Source organism: Vombatus ursinus, unplaced genomic scaffold, assembly GCF_900497805.2.
Source record: "Vombatus ursinus unplaced genomic scaffold, bare-nosed wombat genome assembly UNPS02014779.1, whole genome shotgun sequence".
Taxonomy (NCBI): domain Eukaryota; kingdom Metazoa; phylum Chordata; class Mammalia; order Diprotodontia; family Vombatidae; genus Vombatus; species Vombatus ursinus.
In genome coordinates, this window is record NW_020954557.1 from 57,123,369 (window position 1) to 57,150,811 (window position 27,443).

A 27,443-nucleotide genomic window follows, 5' to 3' on the forward strand; every position below is an offset into this window, starting at 1 on the left:
AACTGATAAAATTCCATGAAATATAATACTATAATGCCTATATACTTATTTTTACCCCAAACATTTTGTAACCAATGGTAATGCAGCAGGCAGCTATTTTACATGTGAAATATCTGTAATATTTCATAACTATTCTAAGCAGGTGTGAAACTTCATGAGAAGGAAAAGATCAGTTGAGTAGTTGTTATGCCTTGTTAAACTAAATCTAAAATCTAAAATTTTCAACTTCTATTCAGAAATCCAGAGGAAAAACATTTAAGCATCTAAATATATCATTCAACTCGTTTATGATGGACTATGCAAAATGAAATGAGTAGAGTGACAATTTCTTAGTAGCAGTATAACCAATAGAAAATGAATACTTTAACTACACCAAGATTAAAGGAATTCACTGCTATCACTATAGCAACTGTCTTAAGGAAGCTAACATGCTCAACAACCTGCAGACCAAAATTAGACTTAGTACGCAATAAAAGCATAAATACGGCAAAATAACCTACATTTTAATTTCTGTACAATCTTATAATTGCTTTCTGCACTGCAAGAACAAATCGGTTCCTCCTTTAGAGCATATCAAAATAAATAGACTCATTAATGTCCGGTGCACTAATGAGCAATGGGTGAAGTAGGTGTTAATTATGCCACAGTAAGATTCAAGAAAAAGCCCTGGTGAGCACTTGGAGGTGTGTACAAGCTGAAGGCTTTTCTCTATGTTTGTGTATTTACAGCATGATGCAATAGAATGACAGCAAAGTGGTCACTGCATAGTTAAGAATGGAAATCTCAGACACAGCAACATGAACAGAGAACCCCCAAGGATTAATTAAAGTACAGGGGGAAAGTCCACTTTTTCTTCAACTCTTTGAATTTTTTCAACAATTCGACAGTTCAAATTTTTTCGCTTCTCATGATGGACACACATGTCCATTAATTTAAATCAGCCTACACCTTATTAATGCAAACATTTACCCAAAACAGACTATACAAAATTACCTCTCATTATGTAAAAACAAAAACCTCCAAGCACAAGAAAGATGAATGTTTTCAGGAATATGGTGACAGACCTTTAAAAACGCTTTTCCACGCTGAAATCAATATACCACACTGAATCTCTATTCACCATCCTGACCATTTAATATTTTCTGGTACAAGTGCCTTGAGACTTTTCAGAGGTCACTGCAACAGTAGACAGCTTATAACAAAACCATTAGCAGTTTGGCTAGCTTAGGGAAACCTCTTACTTTCCTTTTTTGTTTATTATCACTGCATGAATCTGCAGCATATGATAGTTTATAATTTCTCAGGCTTGTTAAATTCATGTTAAAGGTCTGTTTTCTTGTTGAATAAATTTTGTTCATATAATGCTGCCTATTTCATACACTCAGTCTTTAATAGCACCTTTGGTCTATGCGCAACTCACAGATCAAAACAGAGGACTAAAATAGGGGTTGATGATGCTATTTACATGTGTGATTCCTGCTGTCTTCTTGTTAGTAGCTTTAATATAATAGAAGACCTTGTCTGTTTTGTAATTAACACATCTTTACTGGAGAGATATTTGGAAGTGATTGCTGTGAATATACTGGTTAGTAAAATAAACACAATCACACACCACTTTCTGTTATCAGACAAATTTGTGAATTGTACACATTATACTCCAGATCAACAAACTGTGATATAACAGCCAAGTAGAAGACACATATTTATATAACCCTTTATTTTTCTGAAAATATGTATTCACTCTGACCTTGCAAATATAATTAGCTTGTGGGATGTGCGGATTTCAGTACCATGGTTGCTTTACTAATTGCAACTCTTGGAAATAGATACTAAATATTTGGAAGCTGCCAATACAAAATAAAAACTGCATCATTTTGTACATCTGTCTTAGCTTGTAAAAGCTTAATATTTTGAAAATCAATAACTATGTTCCTTATTTACTCTAAGCATGACCAAGGGTCAAAGACCCAGAATTTGATTTTAGTAATGAGTATGGTTTGAAGAGCCAAAACTGCAATCATTTCCAAATTAAGTTTAAATCCATGATTTTTTGGCTTCACTAATGAATATGCTACAATTCATCCAATATGCTATTCATTTTTAAACTCATGTTCTTTTCATCAGTTGTAGGTTACTCAACAAGACACATTTTCAAAAATCCTAACCTATTTTAACAATATATACTTTAATGTATTCTATAAAGAGCAATCTATATTTAATGCAAATTCGCCTTAAAAAAAGAGTTAAGAATAAGGCATTTTAAAGAAAACTACATGGGTCTTTAAGCAATTTCCTTGTCCAAACTAGCAGTTCTTTGGATTTTCTTTATGGATGATAGCATAAAGCAGGTGCTGAGAAGTAGGTAAGGAAGCATAGAAGAAGGGAAGTGAATTTTCTTAGTATTTAAGAAATTCTAGAACTTTAAAAAAAGAGAACTTCTTGGAAGCCTTTTAAAAGTTTTACATGCAGCTTACTGTGAGATCTACTGCAGTTAAGAACTGCAATGTAATGACTAATGTGAAAATACATTTAATATGAAATGTGTAAGTAGAACCTACATCAGACTGCATGCTGTCTTGGGGAGGGAGGAGGAAATGGCGGGGGAGAAAATTCAAAACTCAAAATCTTATGGAAGTGAATGTTGAAAACTAAAATAAATAAATTATTAAATAAAAGAACTGCAATGTAAACAACAAAGAAAGTTTGGCTTAAGAATGACAAATCTGGAATAATATGTTGGAAGTTCAGAATTTATTTATCTTTTAGATTGTATATTTATAAACAAACATACTAGCGAATAGCTAGTCTGTAAAACGTACAATATGAATATGCCAGGTGTGGAAACAGAGGCAATGTCCCATCTAAAATATCTTTTATCACCTGCAAATGACCTGTTATCAAATGCTTAGTTTGTTTTTAGATTCTTTAAAAATTAAAGGGCAAATGACCTTGGAAGTGCTGATGGGTTTAGGACCATTTCGTTATTTATGCTGCTATGCACTGTCAGACATCTTTAAAAGAAGAACATCTCCTGTCCCTTGTAAACCCACAGCATTAAAAATTCAGAGAAATCTTACTTTTGATGCCATTTCCAATGAAAAGCACTAAGAACTGAAACTGACTCATGCCAAGTACATATCACTGAATTGCTGTGATTGGGAGTCTCAAGTTTGCAACATGGAAATTATTTATAAAATGTCAATTTTAGCTCGGGAAAAGAGATTCCTATGAGTATGTACATTTTCTTGCTTTATCCTTGGAGAATTTCTTACTATGGCTAGATCTATAGTACAACCTTAATATACTGGAAGTAGGGGAGCTGATTGCAGGATAATACATTTATCTTGACAAGTGAGGACATGCGTCCTAACTCCAATGGTAAGTCACAAGTTTTAAAGATATATGCCTTAATGAAGACAAAAGGATTATTGTAAAAATTAACGTGGGAAAGAGTATTTAAATCTTTGAAAAAAAATATATTTAACTGATAGTTGGTTGAATTTCAGAAAACAAATTTAAACAACTAACATTTATTGTTTAAATCAGAGAACTTGTTCAGTGACTATGTACGGTATCCTGGTGAGCTGGAAAGAGTACTGGATGTTGGAGTCAAAAGCCCTAGATTCAAGTTCTAACTCCAACACTCACTAGCTGTTCAAGTCACTAAATCTCTGTGATTCCAGAATCTATAAATAGGAATAATAACACTTTCATTATCTAAAACAGCAAGGTTGTTGTGAGGAAATTGCTTTGTAAACCTTAAACATAAATGTGAGCTATTGTTTTGGTATCACAAAACTAAGTTTCTCTAGATTATACTTCAGAAAACAAAACAAGGAATGAAGTTGTTAAGCTATATAATTCCTTAAGAAATTTTGTATAAAAAAAAATGCACCTAAGTATTATTTACACTGGATGTTCACATCAACTATAAAAAGAATGAATTGGTATGCCTTAGAGTCTTAACAACTTTATCACTTCAATACCCCTGGAATTATATGCTCTAAATAAATAGTATTAAAGTTATCTTGTGCAAACCCAGAAGCTGTTAAGGCTGAAATTCTGCTTAGCTAAAGGAGTAGGTAGAATTCTCAAAATACTGTTAATGAAATAGAAGACCTTTCATATCCAAGATACCAGTTTCAATTTGACCTACACTATTGTTATCATCTTATGACTATTCAGTGGCCCCTGTAAAACGAACAGGTAACTCCACTTCATTTTCTAATGGACTACAACTGACTCTCCTTTGACAATCTCAAAAAAATGAAGAACTGATAAACCTAGAAACTATTGGTCAAGGGCAAGCTAAAGTGCATTAACAACATTTCCTTTGTTAGATTTCACAGGTAAGAAGGTTTTAATGATCAAAGACCAATTACTTTGCTAGGGATGGTTGTGTAACTTATTCAGTATTGTTTTCAAATGGTTCAATAGTGTACATAATATTAAAGCCAGGTAAAGGTTACACCAAGCATTAAAAAAAAAAAAAAAAGCCAACCTAATACAACAGGTAGTTTCACTAATTTTTTCTCCATACATATAAAAGTCAATCAATATCCCTAAAAAAAAAAATCACAGGTAACTTTGTAAGGTTTATTTTCCCAACAATTTATCTGTGACTTTTGGCTTTGAAACTATTGTGAGCTGTCACAAGGACACAGGTCCATACAGGCAAAACAAAACTCAACCTCTCCCCTCTCCCACCCCCAGCTTTTTAGCTTCCTTTTGTGTGCTGTCTTCCCCATTAGTTTGTAAGCTCCTTGAGGGCAGAGACTGTCTTTGTTTTCATTTGTACACTCAGCTCTTACCAAAGTGCCTGGCACATAGCAGGCATTTATCAATATTTACTGACTGACCATTCTGTTAAAAGTCACTGGCTCATAAACCCTTTTAGGTAGACAGGTAGTACATTTGTTGGCATTTGCTACAAAAAATGTTTTACCATGCTTTATAATACCCAGCAAGGCCATTCAGATTGTAGGGAAATTGCAGCACAGACTTGAGTCAGAAGTCTTAAGTTTGAGGCTCTGCTTTTTTACTGAGATCTCAACCCCTCAGGAACTCAGTTTCCTCACGTGTAAAACAAATAGATTCGGTTCTAAGGACCTTTCAAAATCTAACATTCTGAGATTTTGTGGTAATGAACATCTACTTAACTGCTGCTTTGAGAAATTGCTGAAAAATGACCAACAGAGATTTCAAGGAATCTGAGAAAGAAGTCACCACAATAACCAAACAGGAAACCCCTATTATTTGGGAGTGACAATAATGATAACACATCCAACTCCCAAATCTAAGTTGTGTAACGGAGGAAAAGCCCTTAAAAGCATACATTGAGTGTAAAAGGAAAGAGAAACAGTGAAACAAAACTGAATGTTATACAATTATAATGACCAAACATTGGAAAGAAGAGACGTGAGAAGACACCTCTACTTTCACTTCTTTGAAGAGGTTGGGGCCCACAGGCGTAGAACACTGCATATAACATCCTTTTTCAATATGCTGCTTAGTTTTGCTGAATTTTTTTTCTTTTTTAATATAAGAGATGGCTCATTGGGACAGGATTGGAGGATCCCGTAGGAAATATAGGTGAGGTAAAGACAAAAAAAATCAATAAAATTTTAAAGAAAAATTTCAAAAAGTTTACATTGAGAGACAATCATGCTCCCCAAATGTCCAATCACCTCAACCATACTAACACATATAGGAAACCAGAAACAATTCAGCTCCACATAGGTTCATACCTTTTGGCAACAGAAAATGGCCTAACACATTTTTCTTCCCTGGTTTTTCTAATGATGAAATAGTGAAATAGGTATTATGTTGATATAACATAGCTATGAAGCTCATGTTTATACAATGATACAAAGATGAAAAGTATGTTATAAAAATTAGAAATCAGTCAGTCAATAAAGACTTATTGAGCACCTAGTACATGCCAGGCACTGTACTAAGCACTGGAGATTAAAAAAAAAAAGAGGCAAAAGACAGTTGCTCCTCAAGGAGCTCACAATCTAATGGGGAAGACAATTTGCAAACAAACATATACAAACAAGCTCCATACACAATAAATAGGAAAAAATTAAGAAATAGGAGGCAACAGAATTAAAAGGGACTGAGAAAGGTTTCCTCATCCTCAAATCATTATTAAGGGACACTACTATCAAAGGACAAAACATAATGGGGTATTTCTTAATAGTGTTTTAAAATTTGTTTCTGAACATTCCACTCCACACACTTTTAGAACTTTTATTATCCAAAAAGTAAAGTTACTATAAACTCATAATGAATTAGTCCAGGGTTTGAGAGACAACTGGGCATAAGAGAAAGAACAATTGATCTGGAGTCAGAGGAACTCAAATTGAATACTGGATTTGTCAGGATTACTTGTATATCCAGAAACAAGTCACTATGTTTCTAGGCTCAGTTTCTCAATTTATACAATGACTAGATTGCTGCTAATATCCTTTCCAGCTCTAGATTCCAGGATCTGTTTTATGAATCTGTTTTTTCTCAAACATAGCTATTAGACTAAAAAGAATTGCATATTTAGTATTTTGTTTGCTATAAGACTTTAATCTGATTATGAGTGTAAAACACAGAGCAAATAAAAAACACAGTAATTAGTCTTGTACCAGGAGTTGGAAGGATAAAGTTGGGATGGAAATGGGACTTACATTTTTTCTATTTCCTCTTGTTTTCCTTCAACCTAGTTAACAATGAGCAAAATGTTAAATGATGAAGAATGCTAAAAACAGAATAATATGAGGAAAATGGTGATTCTCAAAGTCTTCTGGAATATTTAGAAGACATGGAATTTGGAATTACAATTGCTGTTTATACTCCAAGTATGACGTCTACCGAGAAACTAGTTGATTGAATCCTTATTGACAAATCCATCTAACATCTTGTTTTTTACATGTTGACTCCCCATTGTCACTGGAAGTGGCTGGTACATCAAAGTGATTTGGTCTGAACAAAATAACTATGCTTTTTTACTTCTTATTCTTAAAACTAAATGCTGTGTGTGACATATCTTTTTTATTTGTTAACAGCCATAACACAGATGAAAGTATTTCATTAAATAAACTAAGCTAAGAACAGGAGTAGAAACTAGTGATCACTGGCAGACATTAACTACTTAAACCAGACTTTGACCATGGCATAGTCCTTTTATTTAACAGTATTCCTGAGGGAAATTACCTAGAAAGAGTATCTCTAAATTAGGTTGTCTAGAAAATGTGAAAGTAATAATCTATTTCTAGAGTTGATAACTTCACCTTCCTAAGAATTTTACATAAATATTCCAAGCTATAGATGATATTTTCAGAAACATTTATTTCCTACATCTGTGTTTTGACCTTGTTCTTGACCATCCTAATTAGCAAGAATTTAAAATATTTAATTTTAAATAAAGCAAGAAAAATCTTTTTGTGTACGTGATATTTGGGGACATTAAAACCATTTTACAGTTTTGAATTAACTCATTCATTTTTATTAACTAAGTAAAGGATCTATCCTAAGAAAGGAAATATTCTAGATGTCCTTCTTAGGGCTTGGAGGAGTTATTACAGCACCCTTTCTGTCTTTCTCTTTTTCCACACTAACATCCAATTTCCTGTTCTTCTTTCTCTGAGAATGCCGAAAAGTAACTGATTTTACACTGTGACAGATGCCTGAATTTGTAGTATAAGTGAAATTTTCCTTATTCATAACGTCTCCTATATCTAGAAGACTTTCCCTTACTTTTCTTTGCTTCAAAGACTCAACTCTAGTCTTACCTCCTCTGTAAAGCTGTTCCAGACAACACAGTTCTGTGTTGATCTCTTAATTCCTTCTGCATGTATTGTATGTACAAACCTGCTACTTTATGGCCTATTTGTACCACACAATTTTAGGAGAACGCTGTTTGGTAATTCTCTCATAGATATTGCTTCTTTATATAGGATCACAGACTTAACTGCAGGAAGAAGTCTCAGAAATACCATTTAGTTAAACTCCCTCATTTTCCAGATTAAGAAACGGAGTTTCAGAAAGGATAGATGACTTGACCAAAGTCACACAGGTAGGGAATAAGCCAAGAGCTGATTCTGAACCCATATCCTAACTTCAAATAGAACACTCCTTCTACTCTACTACAGTTCGTCTCATAAACTCTTTGTGGACAGAGGCTCTATAATAATATTTCATTCGAATTCTAGAATCCTTCTTATTTTGGAACTGTTCAACCTGCCTTCCCAGAACATAACCAAAACCAAAAAAAACTTGCTGACTGGATTACAACTTAAAAAAATCCATCTGGAAAGTCCTCAATACTCAAATGGATCTACAGGCTTGATTTCACATCCACACTAGCTCATCTTGTGTAATCCTTGCTCATATCCTTTCGATAAGTTCACCACAGGAGATCCACCCAATATGCTGAAGGCCTTCTTCAATTTTTCCAGACTTCATAAGGACATTAGTGGATCACTTTGGCTGTTCAGCTGCCACCCTCATCCTCACCACATGACTAGTGTGTCTCTTCTTCCTGTTCCATATTTCCCTGATGATATCTTCTATTCCTGTATGTCACAGGAAAAGTTCTCCGAATGGCAAATTGAATTCAATATGGCAAAGAAAACCAGGCTACACATACATGGAACCCCTCCTAAATAACAATCTCTCACAAAAATGAGGATTAGACTGGGGGGGAGGGTGTTAAATGATCACTGGTATTTTAAAGTAATTTTCCTTAGACTTCAGACACAGACAACAAAATTTTAGGAAGAATTGGTCAGTTTCCTATAGGCAAAAACCTTGTCGGACATACTTTGTAATACTGAAACCTATTTAACAGGCTCTTTTTGTTCTAAGTTATAGAATGATAATAGACGAAGAGATGGAAGGGATAACAGAGGACATCTAGTTTAGACCCCTCATTTTACAGAGGAGGAAACTGAGGTTCAGGGAGATTAAGTGACTTATTCAAGGTCACAAAGGTAATGTCAGAGGCAGGACATGAACCTAGGTCATGTGACTTCAAAGCCTGTCCTCTTTGCACTGCACCACTACTTTCCCGGGACTAAGGAGGAAGCAATATCAGACTAAAACTTAATTCACTATACTAACTGAATGTTCAATGAATAGACTGGGTCAGCTATGTGTGGAAAGCATACAATAGCAACATTTGCAAGCAAGCAGTTGATGTTTCAACTGGAGGAACAAAGTCAGATCTCTGAACTAGAACATCTTAAAAATAAACTAAGGAAGCAAACATCTTAAAACCCAAGAAACTTAATGTCATATTTCTTACTATTCAGAGTTCATTAAATGTTAGTTTCTGGCAATAATGACTACTCTACACTAGAATCAAATGCAACTACTCTGGCTTGGCATCACTGTAATGTATATTAGCTATGCCAATTATGTAACATGCCTCGGTTCAACTAAGGTATGCTACTATATGTGAATCTTTTATGCTATTATTTGTTTGTTTCTATCTTCTATTCTTGATTATAGGCTGCTAGTTAGCAAATATTGTGTTTGTCTAAATTAATTTATACAATTTATACAATGCCTAGCTCAAATATCACTTATAAACAGGCACATAAACAGGCAATATGGTAAAGAAAAATGTTAGAATGGGTAGCCAACAACAACCAATTTGTAAAATCACTTTTATTGATGAAATTGAGTTATCAATATTGAGAATAGTTTAGAAGGGGCCTCCTAAGATGATCGACCTCTTAGGATACTTTCCATTTCTATGTTTATATAGCAATGTCCAAATCTTCTAATGATATGAAAAATAGCGACAATGATTTAAAACTAATGAAATATTAAGATATACTCATGAGATTAAAAACTAGTATCACTTACTTAGTAAAAAATATAAAAATGGGATATATAAAATGCAAAAAACTGACATTCCAAGAGGCTCATGAATCAAGGACAATTTAAATAATTTATATATGGTTTACAATTTCAACTCTTGGGTCAACAGTTGCCTGCCTCTATGTATGAAAAATACTGACAAACTTGGGGATTTAAATTCATATAACAAACTATGTGGAATAACAAGAATATACACTGGCCATGATCATTAGTTATATTCACTCTAGTTCCTATAATTTTGTGGTAACTCTGAAAGAATTACAACTTCCCAAATTTATTTAAGCAACTTATGAACAAAGTAGCAGTCTGTATGTGTGTGTGTATATACATACACATACACACATACACACACACACACACACACATATATAATATAGATGATATATGTATATGGGACTAGATGCCTTGGTGTAATATGAAACATAAATCTAAATGTTAAAGTAAAACAAATTATGTGAGTTATCTCTGTTAGATATCTATATAGATGTTGTTCAAATATCTACCCATATCAAACACTAAACCTAGATTATGCAATTTTTTCATAAAATAATTTAAGATGTTAGAGACATAAAAGCTATCATAAAATGCTCATCATGACTATTTCAGAATGTGGTATAAACTTTAATGTATTTGTTAATATTTCTATATTTCTTTTATAAAATCAGTAAGAATCATTAAGTCATATAAATATAAATCAACATTCAAGAACCTACAGTATTATATTTTAGTTATTTTTTAATCCTCAGGACTATAACATGTGCCATGTTAAAAGAAACTATATAACCAAACATAAAATATGTCAAACTGTTTTTGTGTAAGACTCTATTTTAAGACTGTTTTCTTTCACTATATTTAAGTTCATTTTTTTTTCCTTTTCAAAGTACCTCCTTCTCAGTTGAATCAAGCTACCATGGAAATTCCAATCTATCAGTTTCTAACCAATGCTACAAAATAGACTGCTACCTTCACTTAAAATCAGGCCTCATTGATTACTCATCACTTAAACATTATGGCAGGAAAAATTTGAAAGTGATATTTGATATTCCAACCTGAAACTATTGACTATTTTTAAAGGAAGAGGACAATAATTCTGATGGTACTAGGTGGAACAAAAGAAAGAGCACTTCATATGAGGGATGAGAATTAAAATTCTGTAGTGGGATACCATAAATTAATTTTAAAAAATGAGCACGTCAGTGCCTTTCATTTCTTTTTCCCCCTGTACACCAGCTAAATAACCACATATAGTCAAAGGAATTAAATGAGTCAAAAGATTTTTATCTACCAAAGTATCAGATGTTATTTATTTTGAATTCCCTTATGTGCTAGTTTATTTCTTTTGTGGGCAGCTTCTATTCTGAAAAGCTAAATCAAGACTAATAAGATCATGATTTAGGAAAGACCCCAATTTTGATCCATCATAATGATATGTCATCAGAAATGGTTGGACTACAAATTCATGACAGATAAGCACTCTGAAGTAACAGTAATATTGTTTGTCTGAGCTAGTGAATAGATATAAATGTAGTCTGCACCACTACTATAATACAGGTCTGAAATATTGCAAGTCAATATTTATTTTAAGTACTATAAAAAAGTATTTACAAAATTGCATAAAAAAGATTCCATAAATATATTGTGATTTTAACGATTATTCTGCTCTACAATGGAAGTACATGCTCAAACAAGACACCTCAGCAGTATTTTAAAGCAGTAACCACCTAGCCAATTTCTGTACGTTCTGTAGTTTTTCTAATCCACTCTCCCTGTGGTTGAGCAAAATCGAATTGCCTCTCACATTTGCAGACAGCTCTGTGAAGGTGATAATAGAGCTGCTCCCTGCTGTCATGAGGCAGGAAATAGGAAAATGGCATATGGGGCTAGAAAGAAAGAAATAAAAAAAAAAAAGAACTAAACAAGAACAAAAGAGATTTCAACAAAGGACAACTATAACCCAATATGCTTTGCAAGTTAATCTCTTTTCAGAATCATTTAACATACTTAATCATTCATCTGTGTCCTCACTCAAAAATGTGAATGGTTGAGACCCAGTCTTTAGGGCAAGTTTTCATCGTCTAAAACATTTGGAACACACAACGCCAGAAACTGTCGTGTGCAACATCTGCAAAACAAAGCCTTGTAACTAGCTGTTAAAGTGCTGTACTCAACCCTACTTACTATTCACAAATGTAGTTTGTTTAAACTATTTGTCAAAATATTAATAAAACATTTTGAGTCTGGGGTTATCACTCCTAAATGATCTTTCAAACCATTAAGGGGTTAAAAACACAATTATTTAAATGGCAGTTGACTAAATGTGTAACAATCACAGAATTTAAAAATTGATAATGATTTTCTTAATATACAGGGGAATGAGATTTCCATGATTTGTTTATTAATTTCAATTATGAATTTAATCTAATTATGGATAAAGAAACATTTTAATTTAAAATCAAATAAATAAATGGGCCACTGAGATGCTGCACTAAAAAAGGAAGGACCTAGACACAGATCCACCATCATCTCACACCCCCAAAGAAAAACAAACTCTACCTTTCCTTTGACACTCTGAATGGGATCCACTACGACTGCTACGGCTCTTTCCGACAAGGCTTCAAAGCTCTGCTGAGTATTGATATCCACACCAGAAAGCCAACAGCCAAAGCCAGGGTGACTGTGATACCAACCAACAACCATCTCAGGCCTGAAACAAAGAGGGCATTCAGGGACTCCTAATGGAAGTAGTAAAACATTTATGATATGAAAAGAAATACTACACTAACAGGGTATAAATTAAGAGGAGATTAAAAAACACACAGGTGTGAAAAAGTACCATTAGAAACTCTGAAATTATTCACCATATTATCTTGAAAACATGGAAATGAATCAGTGTGACAAAGGAGTGCTATCATTAAGAGATGCACATTAGCAGTGGTGGGTGAGGCTCGCAGTTTTTCACCCTGTTGCCACACTTTCCTGGAGCCAGTTTTTACCTTTCAGCATTCAAGTAAACATCGACTCTTTAACTCCTTAAGTCTGGGAGTTGCCTTCTCCAGGCACAAAGTCTGTCGAGAACAACGGACACTGGGATCCACTGTCATGAAAGTATTAAATGTCAATTAAACCAGCAGTAGAACTAGGAACTCAGTCAAAAAGCAATTTGCACTGTTCTGTTCAGCTGCTGAGCCTTTTGTTAACATGAATTTAAGTTTTTTCCACAGTAAAAGAATTTGAGTAAAAAAATGACAACTGTTGAGAGGTTTAGCTTGAAATCACCAAAATTGATAGACTACTAAGATTATGTTTTACTACTTCTCCTGTCTTTACACCTAAATGGTAATTCACATGCCTATGGATTTAAATATTCAAAATACAAATACACTTGTAACTACCAAAACATGTGGAAAACACAAGCTTTTTCATTTCTGAGTGACTAGATAGTAAGTCCATATGCTGAAGAGAGGGGAGCTACAGCCCAGGCTGACTATGTGAGAGGCAAGAATTTTAATGTGAGGCAATTTGCTGGTTGGCAAGTTTCTATGATTTCTGTAAATCAAACAGGGAAAAGATAAGTAGGTAGGCAATGCACTGCAGTCATAATGATAATACTTTTATGTCAAGCGAATTTTTTCAGTGATAATATCCATAAATATACATAACTTTGAGGTGTGTATCTGAAAAACCAAACAGTTTATATAGCATATGAAATGTTTTCAACTACTTATTTATGTGTTGATTTGAAACCCTTACCTTCCCGTCTGCTTCAGCATATCCAACATTTTGGCTTGGAATACTGGATCGACTGCCTCTACACTGACACCCTGGTTTAGAAAGATGATTAGCTTTAGCACATAAGGAACTTTGGGGGGGAAAACAAACAAACAAAAAACCTCATAATGCAAGGTGAATTGACAGTTTCACAGAAATAACTACGGAATCTCTTTTTACTTGAGACAGTTTAATCGCCTTGAAAATCCAGTTATTTTACATAAAATAATCCTGTGAGGTGGTGATCCTTAAATCAGTTCACTTGATATTGATGTACTGATTTTAGTCAATTACATTTTAAACGTCCCCCAAATTCTTCATAGTTAATAACTTAGGATGATTTGATCCACTTCTCATATTTTTATACTTTACGACCAAACAATTATAAAATTATTTTAGTTTCTGACTGAATCAATGGTTCATCCTGTGCCAACTGCGCTTCCATCAGTCAATAAATAAGCACTTAGTAACTCCTTACTACTCTATGAAGAAGGTCCTAGATGACCTCTAAGTTCTCCTTCCAGCTTTAAATCTAGCATCTATAATCTTTGGACTAGTTACATTCTCAATAGGCAGGTAAATATTTTGCATTTATTCAGCTGACATAAACATACCCTAAATATTTTCCTCATAGAAGAAAAAAAAACATTTTTCAATGATGAAAATCCACAATCATACAATTATAGGAAATAATCAACTTGGGAATTTCAGGTGCTTTGTTCTTGGTAGTCAATTTATTAAAACACATTATTGTTATTTTGTCTGCTAAGCAGGCCTGAAGAAACATACAACTTCAGCACTGGCTTAATTTCTATGTCTTTTGACAACAATTCTCTCAAACATGAACTACATTCCAGAAAAGCTAGAGCAGATCAATCATTGCCTTTAAAAGTAACCTTTTTTTTGGACAATGTATCCAAAATGGGATTTTTAGAAGAAAAATCCCCAAAAGGTCATTTATTACTTAATGAACAACAGCTTTTCAAGTCATTATTTCTTTTATAGGACCATTCATTATAAATGTTTAACATTAGAGTGTTATACTGTTAACTCCAATATTATATAAATTCAATAGTAAACATACTTCCTCAAAAGAAATCCTTAGTATTTTGGACTCAAAATTAAGAATTAACCTTTGGAGAAAGAAAACTTTCTACTATTATTTATGCATGGTGATTTTGGTGATCAAAGCTACTTCATCATATATTATGTGGTAAACAAGCAATTACTGAAAAATTACGAGATCTTCCTTTGCAGAAATCTAAATAAGACAAGGTGTGCTTGCCCCAGAGGGACTGGTTGCTGACACAAAACAGTTAATGAAGAAATCTGCTGATCTCTGTTAACTTATAATTAAAATGAAAGTCTCATGATTTTCTCCCTCAAACTCTGGCAGTATGCATTTAATGTTACAAGGGTCAACATGTTGTCATTGCTTTTATAAACCCAAATATATGTTTCCCCTAGAAACAATTCTTTATTTAACCATGTGAAAATGTGAAAAAATAAACAAGAAAAAAATGAAATCTAACATAGAATGAATATAGCATGGTTAAATTAAGAGTCATTTAGACGTTTCTCCTATTGCATATATTCTGCCCTAAAGTACCTGCTTTGCTTTTATTTCCATAGAGCTATAAAAGCTCTGGCCTTTTTTGGACTATGTTGATAGTAGAATACTTAACATCTTTAAAACCTTATGAGAAAATATAAAAAATGCACTTATTCATGCTGGTTAAATATATTCCCTACAAAACCAGAATGCATAGACAAAGTGGAGTCCTTACAAACCAACAAAGTGTATACTTATGTAAATAATCTACCTCATCCAACATTTTCTGTGATTTCTTCAAATTACATGCTTTATACTTAACCAGAATAAGTATAGCCTTACAGTCACATATTTTGAAGTATTAAAAAGGGGCATATTTTTAAAACAATGGAAACAAAACCCAAAACTATTACTGAATTCAAACATAATAATGATATCTTTCCCTCCATATATGCAATAAGTTTAATATGTTACTTTATTTCAAAGCCTAAAAGCACCGATAAAGATATCTAGATCCAGGACATGTTCTAGAAATTTCTATGATTAATGTCATGCTTTTTTTTTCCTGTTGGGAAAAACCAAAACGGAACATGATGAAAAGTTATTTAGCATAGGAAAAAAAAACAAAACACAACCACTTTTACTTGCAAGAAGAAACTGTAAAAGTACTCACTGTTCCTGACTGTGGCATAGCAAACACATCAATCACTCTGACGGTGTAATCATCAACAAATTCTCCAAGCATCAAACCCATAACTTCCATTGGAACTCCAGCACGACCATGTTTCAACATCTGTAAAGAAGAATGAACGTTACAACTGGATTCAAAACTTATTTGTCTAAGAAATCTGTTTGCCCTACCAGACAATCCCCATGCCCCAACTAATTTTTGAATTACTGGGAAAAATGTTCTTCATTTTACATGTTTAAAATAATAGGTTATATATGAAAGAGATCAAAATGGTCAATAGTCTAATAAGGCTGCAACAAGGACAAAAGGACACACTAAAGTAAGTGGCTCTACTTACTTTCAATAGTGCCAAAGAAGAGATATAAACTTGCTCTGCTGTATCTACTGCCGGAGCATCTGTAGGTGGCCCCTAGAAAACAAGATAATCAATGAGTACTATCAAATACTTGCTATAACTATCCCAAGTTAACTAAAAATAAATTCAGTGCTTATGTGTCATATTCACTTAAATAATATAAAGCTTTTAAGGTTTAAAAAAAAAGAAAGAAAGAGCTCACATTCTTCCATAACAACCTAGTAAAAATAAATCTAAAATACTAAACCACAGTTCAGGTGACCATAGAGCTAAGTCTCCAGCAATGCTAACCTACTGTCAGCTGTAAAATAGCTCCAATTCATCAGTTAACTATGTGTCTCTTATAGTGGTGTGAATGTAAATGCTGTTGGGCTAACATGATTAACTGGCACCAACACAAACAACAATCTACCCCCTGCTTCAGCTAAAGGTAACTTGTAGATTAGGGCTATTGTAGCTCTCTGAAGATACACAGGTACAATGCGGAAAAAAATTGAACCTTCAATCCCTAGGTGTAAAAGCTGTGTGCAAAATACTCTGCCCCTCCCTTTATGAATAATTTTTTTCCAAAATTAACACTGTTGCCTAAGGTGTGAACAAGTAGTTGAGAGAGCTATGGCACAACATTGAAATGTTTCAGAAAACTCAACCAGAACCTTTTAACCAGACAGTGCTGTTAATCTTGGTGTGCACTCTACTGAGTAAAAAGGACATATTAATGAAATTATCACCAAAAGCTTTTAAATCTATTTTGGAATTAACTCAATACTATACAAAACTATGCACACATACACATGTGTGTATCCATGTATGTACATATGTATGGTTAAAATAGAACCATAGAAGGTTAAAATGTGACTTCTCCAACAAGAACACAAATGATCAACCATGCTTTAAAAAATGCTAGACATTGAATAATTCTGGAAATCAATATGGTTACTAACTTTTGCAATTACAGGGTCTTAGAATCCTCATATTTCTTTCCCTCCTAGTAAATGTATTTTCAGATTGTAGATCAAAGAAGTCAAAAATTCAAATTACAAATTAATAACCCCTACAGAAGCCAATTTTTATCCATTACATGTCACACTTTTAGATCCATGCGTATTATATCTATATACACATGCATACATTAGACACATTTGCTAAATGTATAATTATATGCCGTAGAGTTGTGTGTAGTGTGTGTTTTAATAAAGAATTCAAGAAGTCTTAAAGAAGGTACTGGAAGAACATTTCTTAAGGATGTTATACAGGGGATTACAGACCTTCCACTTCTGAGATTCTGTGATGAAACTAACACTTCTAAAAATACAATAGTCCACACCATGTGCAAAAATGAGTAGAGATACTGTTGAGAAAAGGCCAGGTATGCTGAGAACACATGAGAACTAATGACTACTTTAAAGGGACCTGAAATACATTATATAATTGGAAAACGTGTTTTAATGCCAAATAGGCACCTAGATCACAGGGTATACTCATTGTGGTTTGGTTTCCTTATTTGTAAGATAGAAATGAACCCACTTGCCCCCTTTTCTTAATTTACTTATAATTTTTTATTAAGACTATTGAATTTATTTCATATGTGCATATGTTTAGAAATGATTACTCATTATCCAAGGTACTGCTTTATTACTCCCCTTCTATGGAAGCATGCTTTATATATGAAAAACTATATAACACCCATTAAAATGACTTTCCTTCCTGGGAAAGGAACTAGAGTCGAGGAGCTAACCTTTTTCCCCTATAGGCCAGTACTGAAACCAAGGTGGTATAGTAGAAAAAGCACTGGATTTGGAGTAAAGAGGACCCTCGTTCAAATCCTGGCTCTCTTGCCACTTTCCTCATCTGAAAAAAAAGAAATGAGGGAATAGTACTGGATGACCTTCAAGCTTCCTTTGGATCAAGGAGAGAGTAAAACTAATGCAGCAAAAGGCAAAAGAAAGTCAAATGGGCAGTTACTCAAAATTGATGGCCTAACCTAAACACATTATACCTGTACTTTTAAGTGTAGTAAGATTAAGGCTATCAGTAAAATGAGCTCTCTGGGTAACTGCCAAGTTGCCAGGTAAAGTTAAATATTAACCACTAAAGACTTACTCTGACACCACATGAGAATATGGCCCGATGATTCCAGGTTTTCTAAGGCTGAAAGGGCATTAAGTATGGACCCAGTGATTGAGCATGGGTCCACTGTTTGAAAACCAGATGAGCTAAATTTAGCAAAGTTTCCCACTACATTGGCTCTAAGAGTTGATTTTTTCCCCCCTTCTATAACAACTTTCCAAAACCATCTACTAAGTTCTGCTGTCATTTATGTTGGTGAGGGGGAAAATCTACACCAAAAAAATTATACTTCTAAATACTGAAGTATTGGGGCAGCTAGACAGTGCAGTGGATAGAGCACCGGCCTTGGAGTCAGGAAGACCTGAGTTCAAATCCAGTCTCAGATTAGACACTTGACACTAGCTGTGTGATCCTAGGCAAGTCACTTAACCCCAATTGCCTTGCAAAACAAAACAAAACAAATAAATACTGAAGTATTCAGATAAACACATGTCTACCACACTGCTCTTATTAATAATAGCTATTATGCAAAAACTATCCAACAAATCTGTACTTAAAAATATCTATATATGATCCCCATATGGAATTGGGGATGAATAGAGAAACAGGGTCATTTGTGGGCAGGATAGGGAACTTTACCTTCTTCCAATGTTTTGGTATCCAATACTAAATTCACAAAGTCTCCTCCAAGCTCTAAAACAATTTTTAAAAGCCTCATGCAATCAGAGCAGATCAAGTACAACTCCTATAACATTTCAGAAGCAACTACTATCACAGAATGCTAATCTAGAATTATTCCACTGAGGTCCAAAACAGTTAAATGACTTGGTCAAGGTCACAATGCTACTTAGTGTCAGAGGAAGAGACTAAAATCTGGACATCTGAACTACCAGTGCAGTACTCCAATACACGTGCCACTACTACCTGTTATTATTACAAATGAAATGTCTTCATCATTTGAGTCTATTTAAAGTTGCTTTAATAATACATTGTAATAGCTAAAAATTATAACTACATTCACCAAAGAAGCAGGCATAACTAGCCATTTTTCCTTAGAGACATCATAATTTGGGCTAAGGGAATCACAGTCAAGGTCCTTTGTACACATCATTCTCTCCCACGTCCTCCAGGGTTCAGCCATACTGGCTTACTTGCTATCCCTCACACGTGTACTGCTTCCAGTCTCATCTCTACCTCTGTGCTAACTGACCTCCATGTCTGGAATGTTCTCCTTCCTCACCCCAGAACCTCAAGTTTCTTTGAGACTCACCTCAGACACCACCTTTCTAGGTTACCTCAGCAGCTAGAGCCCTTCTCTCTAAGGTTACCTTTTATAAATCTATAGTACGGAAGCTCCTTTAGACCAGGCTCTCCTTTTGCCTTTTCTTTGTAACCCCCAGCACAGGGGTTGGCACATAGTAAGCTCTTTAAAAAATATCACACACACACACACAACCCAATTATACATGAAAATAATTTTTAAACTTTTTTTTTTAAGTTTTGAGTTCTAAATTCTAACCTTTCCTCTTCTAACCCCTTCCTGAGATGTAAGCAATCTGATATAGATTATACATGTATATGCAATCATGTAAAACATTTCCATGTTGGTCATTTTGTACAAGAAGACTCAGACAGAAAAAGAAAGAATGAAAGAAAGTGAAAAATAGTACACTTCACTCTGTATTCAGACAATATCAGTTCTTTCAGATAGCATTTTTTATCATGAGTCCTTTGGGATTGTCTTAGATCATTGTATTGCTGAGAATAGCTAAGTCATTCACAATTCATCATACAATATTGTTGTTACTGTGTACAATGTTCTCCTGGTTCTGCTCACTTTGCTTTGCATCAGTTCATGTAACATGTCTTTCCAGGTTTTTCTGAAATTATCCTGCTTGTCATTTCTTACAGCACAATAATACTCCATCACTACATTCCAGTTCGAATTCTCAAGAGCAAAACTAAAGACAAACTGCTAAGTATAGTGGAATGCTTTATGAACTATCCTATTAGCAATCTGTATGAGGCAGGATCATTTACAAAGATCTGTTTTTAAACATTTACATTTGAAAGTTCTTTCTTGCCCATGATTACACTTATTATCTCTATCTGGTTGAATCTAAATGTCTTCAGCCTTGATTTCTCATCTAAACAACCAGTCCGTCTCTTACCTACAAGTGCCTAGAGGAAGTCATCATTCAGATATGCTACCATCACCAAAAATTTAACATATAAGGGAATATTTAAAACCAAATTCATCCCTGCCACCCCACAAATCTGCTTTCAGTATGTAATGGCACCATAAATTCCCTAATCTCCCAAGCTAGAAACCTTAGAGTGATCTTTAAGTTTTTCTCCTTCATGCTTTGTTTCAATCTATCAATGATATGATAATGATAATAATATAAGGAAAATAGTAATAAGGATAGATAAGGATGTAGAATTTCAAGAAATTTTGAACTTGTAGAAGAAGATAAAACCCAGCCTCCACCCATTTTTGCATACAATGAAAAGTGAAATCAATCCAATATTCCCCCTGTCCCCCCAGCAACCTTTACAGATCTAAAATCACTGTTAGTTTAATGAATGAAAGAAAAAGCATTTATCAAGTATATGCTATGTGCCAAGAACTATAGCATGTACTGGAGCTACAAATAGAAAAGCGAAACAATCTTTGCTCCCAAGGAACTCACACTCTAATTAGGAGGAGACAACACATGAAAGAAAGTTAAGTTGCAGGGCAAATGGAAAGGCCCAGAAGTTCCAAGGGTGCAGGGGTGGGGTAGATGGCAAAAATCCATGGGTCCTTAGGTTTCATCAGCAAGTTTAATGACAATAAGGCACTGCTGGGAGCAGAAGGGCAGCTCTGGAGGACCATGGAAGGCAATGGTAAGGTAAACAGTACTCAAATTCTTTGGACAGCAGAGGTCTGTTGACTTGAAATCAAGGAGCCCAGGGAAGAGTGACCCAGGCAGGTCTTCCCATTGTTTGGGGATCCTGAAGGCAAAGGTGCTGGTGGCAATAAAGATCCCAATCCATTGTTGACATCTTCCCACACTAGCTGTACTGATAGGAAGAATTTTTTCAAATTATATTTTATGTAACTTGGTATTTATAATGAAAATTATATTTGACATAAGTATATTTTAAACATAATTTATTAAAGCCAATACACCCACACTTATGTGTAACTGAATTTATCTTAACAGGTTATTTTTAAATAAACAAATGAAGCCACTAACTTTGTAAGAAATTTCGCGTGTCTCAGGTTTTTGCCATTTTATGTGAAGGAGACTCAAATGCTCAAATGGATCTGTGATCTCAATTCAGAAAGTCCTTTCAGTGAAGATGACAACCTCTATATGCCTGCCCATTTTGTATAACTATGCCCCCTTTCTCCCTTAAGTTTCCTATGGGGAATTACAATGTGCTGGAAGCCTTCTGTGCTTTCGGCTAACATTGTGGGATTATCAATGGATCACTCTGGCTGTCAACCTGGCTTTCTGTGTTTGTCACAAGATGAACATGTCTTATTTTCCCATCATATAATTAATTGATAATATTCTTCGTTCCTGTTCTTTGGAGTTCCTAACTGGTTCTATGTTGTAGCCTACTCACCACCATAATACATCACTCCATTGCCCTTTGTGCAATCTTTAAAGGCAGTTGTATTCTATATCTTGCCGCCACATAGCAACATCAGTAGAATGTTAACATTAAAAATATGTGCTGATGCAGTCAAGGTAAGCATGTCCATTTTTCAAAGAAAAATAAGCATTTGGGGACTTTTTATAATATTAAAAAAAGATCCCAACAATTCTTCCAGAATTCATGTAACACTGTGCAAGCTGTATGATCCTGGGCAAATAACTTCTGTTTGCCTCAATTTCCTCTTCTGTAAAATGGGGGTAATAATAGCCCCTACCTCCCAGGGTTGTTGTGACGATTAAATGACATAATACTGTAAAGCGCTTAGCACAGAGCCTGACATACAGTGCAAGATAAATGTTAGCTATTATTGTCATTAAAACTGTGCATTTGATCTTATCCTCCACCATTTTCTCCCACGGGTCACATCCTGAATCACCACCCCACTCTCAAATTTTCAACCTCTCCTTCTCAACTAGTTTCTTCCTAGAAAGATGACTGTTTCTTCTATCATTTAAAAAAATCCCTCCCTAGGCACTCAAGCTAATATCCTTTCTTTTTCCTCCCTTTCCTAGCCAAATTCTTTGAAAATGTTACTTATACTTATTTACTGTCTCCACTTCCTCTCTTATTTCATATTCCTTAACCCTCTTAAATGTGGTTTCCCAGCTCATCACTCAAATGAAACTGCTCTCTCCAAAATTACCAATAATGTCTTAATCGACAAATCTGGTGACTTTTCTCAGTACTAATGCTCCTTGATCTACCTTTGACATTTGACATGGCTGGCCATCTTCTCCTTCTGGATACTACCTCCTCAGTAAGTTTTCATGACACTACTGTCTCTTAATTGGCCTGCTATCTGACTACTCCTTCTCAGTCTTCTTTTCTGGTCCATAATCCATATCATGTCCCCTAACTGGGGTCTTATTCCCTAAGGTTCTGTCCCATAACCTCTTCTCCATTATTTTCTCTTTTGGCATATTCCATAAGTTTAATTCTCATATCTAAGTAGATAATTTCTAGATCAACCCCCCTCCCTCTGCCGTGTGTAAGAAAACTTAAGGACTCCTCACTCTCTACCCCACATTGTCAATCAGATGTCAAAACTGACTGTTTATACCTTTAGAGTTATAAACATCTACCACAGTTACCACCTTTAGTCCAGGTCCTTATCACCTTTTTGTCTAGATTATTGCAATACACAGCCTCCCAAATGGTGTCCCTGCCTCAAGCCTCTCACCATTCCAGTCATGACAGTCCTTACAGATCTAACCACATGACTAACCTACTCAGCCAAATCCAGGGGTTTCACATCTGGGATAAAATATAAATTACTTTGTCTAGCTTTTAAAGTGCTGTATAATCTGGCCCCAACCTATCTTTTGTGGCTCACTGGACATTACTTCCCTCCTGCATTTGGTGATCCAGACAAACTGACCTTCTATCTATTTTTTTTTTCATACAGGACACTTCATCTCCTGTCTCAGCACCTTTTCACTGGCTGTCCCATATGCTGGAATGCTCTTCCTCCTTACCTCACATCACAGAGTACTATTCTTCCTTTAAGATGAGGCTCAAGCTCATCTTCTACATGAATCCTTTCCTGATTCTCCTCCCAACTGTTAGTGCTCTCCCTCCTAAACTACCTTGCAGATACTTATGTCATTTTACATTTATGCTGCATATATTTCATATGCACTTCTTGTCTCCCCTATTATAATGTAATTGCATTGCAAGCAACAATTATTTCATCCTTTGTATTTGTATTTGCCTAGCTTAATAAATACTTGTTGATTGATTGGCCTTATGCGTTGACTGACATTTCTTATCAGAAGGTCAGTGAACAGGGCTGTTTCTACAATAATATCTTCTTGCTATAATCTTGAATGACTTTAAAACCTTGTTGTCAAAGTGCCTGTAAAAGTGGTGCTTTGTTCTACCAAATTAATGACCTTTAAATAATCAATTAGCAATTACACGATCTTAAAATCTCCATAAATTTCTATTAATTATGAAATGGTAAAAGATGTTAATCTACTACTGAACACTGCAAAAGCCTTCTTGTTGCTCAACACTCTCACCAATAACACCCTTCACTTACGAACAGATGATTCTCATAAAGTGTAGAAAGTAATCCATATACGGTGACAGTTATTGGTGGTCTCTATTGGTCTCCTCATTTCAGTATTAATAAGGTCTAAGGGTTTTTCCACACTTTTGGTATCTTCCCCTCCTTCAAATATCTTGTATATTGGTCCCTCAATTCTATAACAAGTGTATCACTTTCAGCACAGAACTCCTCTATATACATTTGCTTTAATCTGCATATTTTCCCCATCTTTGTTCTCTTCAGGGTTATTTTTATCTCCTCTATAAGCACATCTGAGACTGTGAGGTTGGAGTCCAAGTGGAATAGATGCACTGTCCTTGACAGAGAAAAGAGTTTGCTATAATGACTTTTGCAAATCATTTCCACATTTCTTTTTTTGGTAATTGTCCTTCCATTTTTACCCTTGAATGTCCTTGGGATGACTTTGTCTAGTTTAATCTTTCCAACCTTTCTTAAAATTGGTTTTTGCCTTCCACTGCCTTTCTCTGCTTTATGAAATGATACTGCTTCTGGGCTTTTTTTTCTTTTAATGAGATTTTACAAACCAGTTTACATTCTAACTTGATGTTGTTGGCAGCCATCTCTCTCCGTCTGCCAAACAAGTCAGATGTCGGCTGATTAAGACAGTTTCTGAGGCTCTTATGATCTCCTTGGTGTGGTAGTAAATTTATATTGGTTAAACTTCTGGATAAAATTATTATGCTCAATGCCGTTTCTGTGGTTTAAGTAAGCAAAAATAAAACAATTACTGATACTATAGTAAACCAAAGAAAAGCAGTCTGGTTTTCTGAACTTATTTTACTTAGTGTGAAATAGTTATAGAAAAATATTTGTTTTAAGAAAAAGAGCTGAGGGACATCACGTGTCAGGTGGAATTCTAAGTAGCCTTTTCTGTTTCTATTGAAACTGTTTTTCACCTTTAAAGACTCCTTAGAGGCACCATAAGCTTTCTTCCCCTCTTCCTAAATACAACCAAGGGAGTGGTGGGGTAGGGTGGTTCCATTTGGAAACACAAAGGACATAGAGCCTCCTATATCTCCAAAACTACCTGGAAGCCATAAGCCTGATGTGGTTCTCACTACCACAACCATTACCATCACTGCAGCAATCAACTAAGGAGGCATCATTGGTCAAGGTAACCTTGTACCAACATTCTAATTAAAACCTTAGGGGTGATTCAGTCTAACAAGTTGCTGTGAATTGTGTGTTCCTTATGCCCCATGACTGGCAAATTCCTTCCTCTTGCTCCTCTATAATCTCTGTGATTCTAAACTCCTATATGCCTGAGTGAAAAACTATTTGCCTTGCTACGTCTTTTGCACTTTCATTCTTGACCAAGCTTAACCCTACGGTCCCTATCTTCCTTTTACTAGTCCCTTCCACTGGATCTGCCAACTCTGGACACTGAAATCTACGTTTCTCCTGAATGTGCTACATCACTTACCATCTTCTCCAAAGCAAACACTTCTCTCATGACCCCCACCTTACATATGGATGAGGTGGCATGGTTATTTTTTATTTCAATTCCTTTAAGAGTCACACCATCATCTATACCAACCTGTCCAAGTCTTTGTTACTATCAACTATGAACTTCCAGATCATTCTCTATCCTTTTTGAATGAGTTCAGTATTGGTTTCATAGTCTTCTTTTCCATTTTAGCTCCTTTATGCCATCCTTCGTGGCTTCAGTCTTCACACTGATGACTCTTGGAATACTTTGGCTTCCCAGTTCACCAGCATCCTCAATACTAGCCTCCTAGGACTTCTATCTCTATTCCAAATTAGCCACTCATGGGGTAGAGAGGTAGATCTCATTTTGACCACAAAATATTCTACCTCAATGATTTGGAACAAGTTCTCCTCTATAACCACAATATCTTTTACCTCCACTTCTCCCATTGCCTCACTAACTAACTGTAAATGTACTTCTAATTCTCCTGATCCTCAAGGTAGCCTTCAGTCCATAATCCCTTTTTTCCCAGGCTATCAACTCTATTCTGACATCATGTTCCTCCTTTACTTCACTATGGAATTCTTGCCCTTTTTTGTCCTTCCCTTGAATACTGACTGAATGATAATTTTTATCCCTGGGTCACTCCCACCATTTAAGTTGTCTGTTCCTTCTCTCAAGCTACTGAATATTGCTGGAAGGATTTGGTCCCATAACAAATTCATATTATCTATCAGCATAGGAAAAACAGTAAATTTAAAGTCCTATGACCTGGGGCTGAATCCTGACTCTGCCACTTTGAACCTAAGTGACTCTCTAGGTTTCTGGTTTCCTTATCATAAAGTAATCTCGGTCTCTTCCGTTCTAAATCTTCTCTGGGCCCTCATTTGTGTTTATACAAACACATTTACTCATCTCTAATTGATTCCTTATTACACACTCCTCCCCCCACTAAAATAGGTTTCTGAAATCTTCGCAACATCATGCAAACCACCTTATTTCCTAGCAGATTGACTCACCTCCTTTTTCAATGAGGAAAAACAGGTTCCCTCATCTATTCTCTCCACCTCAAAAACTCTTCTTACCTTCATCCCTCCTAGGTTTCATAGTAGATAGAACACTAGACCTGGAGTAAGGAAGACCTGAATTCAAATTTTGCTTCAGACACTTACTAGCTATCTGACCCTGGGCAAGTCACTTAACTCCTCTCAGCCTCAGTTTCCTCATCAGTGAAACATGGACAATAAGAGCACCTATCATACAAGGTTGTGGTGAGGATCAAACAAGACAATGTTATTCCTTTGTTCCAATCTTAAGAGAGTAAGAAAGTTATTCTCTTTGCCACGGCTAATCTTTCTACTTTTGCCCATGACCCCAATGGCTCTTCTATTCCCTTCAAGATTTGGTGCCTATTGATTACTTGGTCCAGATGAACTACATCCCCAGGCCCTGAAAGAAGTAAGAGGTGAGACTGCTGAGCTACTGACAGTGATATCTGAAAGAATATGAAAACCAGGAAAGCTAACACAAGATTGGAGAATTGCCCTGATTTTTTTTAAAAAAAGAAAAGAGAACTATCTATAAAGTATAGGTCAACTTGAATCTGATTCTTAGGAAAATTCTATAGCAGATCATTAAAGAGAGATGGTTGAATATCTAGAAAGAAATAGCAATTACAAAGAATCAGCATGGCTTCATCAAGAATAGATCATGCCAGACTAACTTAATTTCCTTTCTGACAAGATTACTACACTAGAAAGTGAGGGGAATGCTATACATATATTTACCTAGATTTTAAACAAAGCTTTTTTTTTTTTTGAGGTTCAAGGTGTGCTTTATAGTTCTATAGCTTGTTGATGACATAGTTTAGTTCAGAGAGAAAAAAAAACTCTATTCACTCCCAACCCACCCTCTTCC

At 35.0% G+C, this 27,443-nt stretch overlaps 1 protein-coding gene across 1 annotated transcript in view; it reads right to left on the reverse strand.

Moving 5' to 3' along the window:
* PSMD14 (proteasome 26S subunit, non-ATPase 14) overlaps nt 1-27,443 on the reverse strand; it is a 101,673-nt gene that overhangs the window by 23,477 nt on the left and 50,753 nt on the right. Inside the window, 4 exon segments of the mRNA XM_027866046.1 lie at nt 12,433-12,583; nt 13,630-13,700; nt 15,873-15,992; nt 16,228-16,299. Of these exon segments, the coding sequence (XP_027721847.1) occupies nt 12,433-12,583; nt 13,630-13,700; nt 15,873-15,992; nt 16,228-16,299 (414 nt within the window).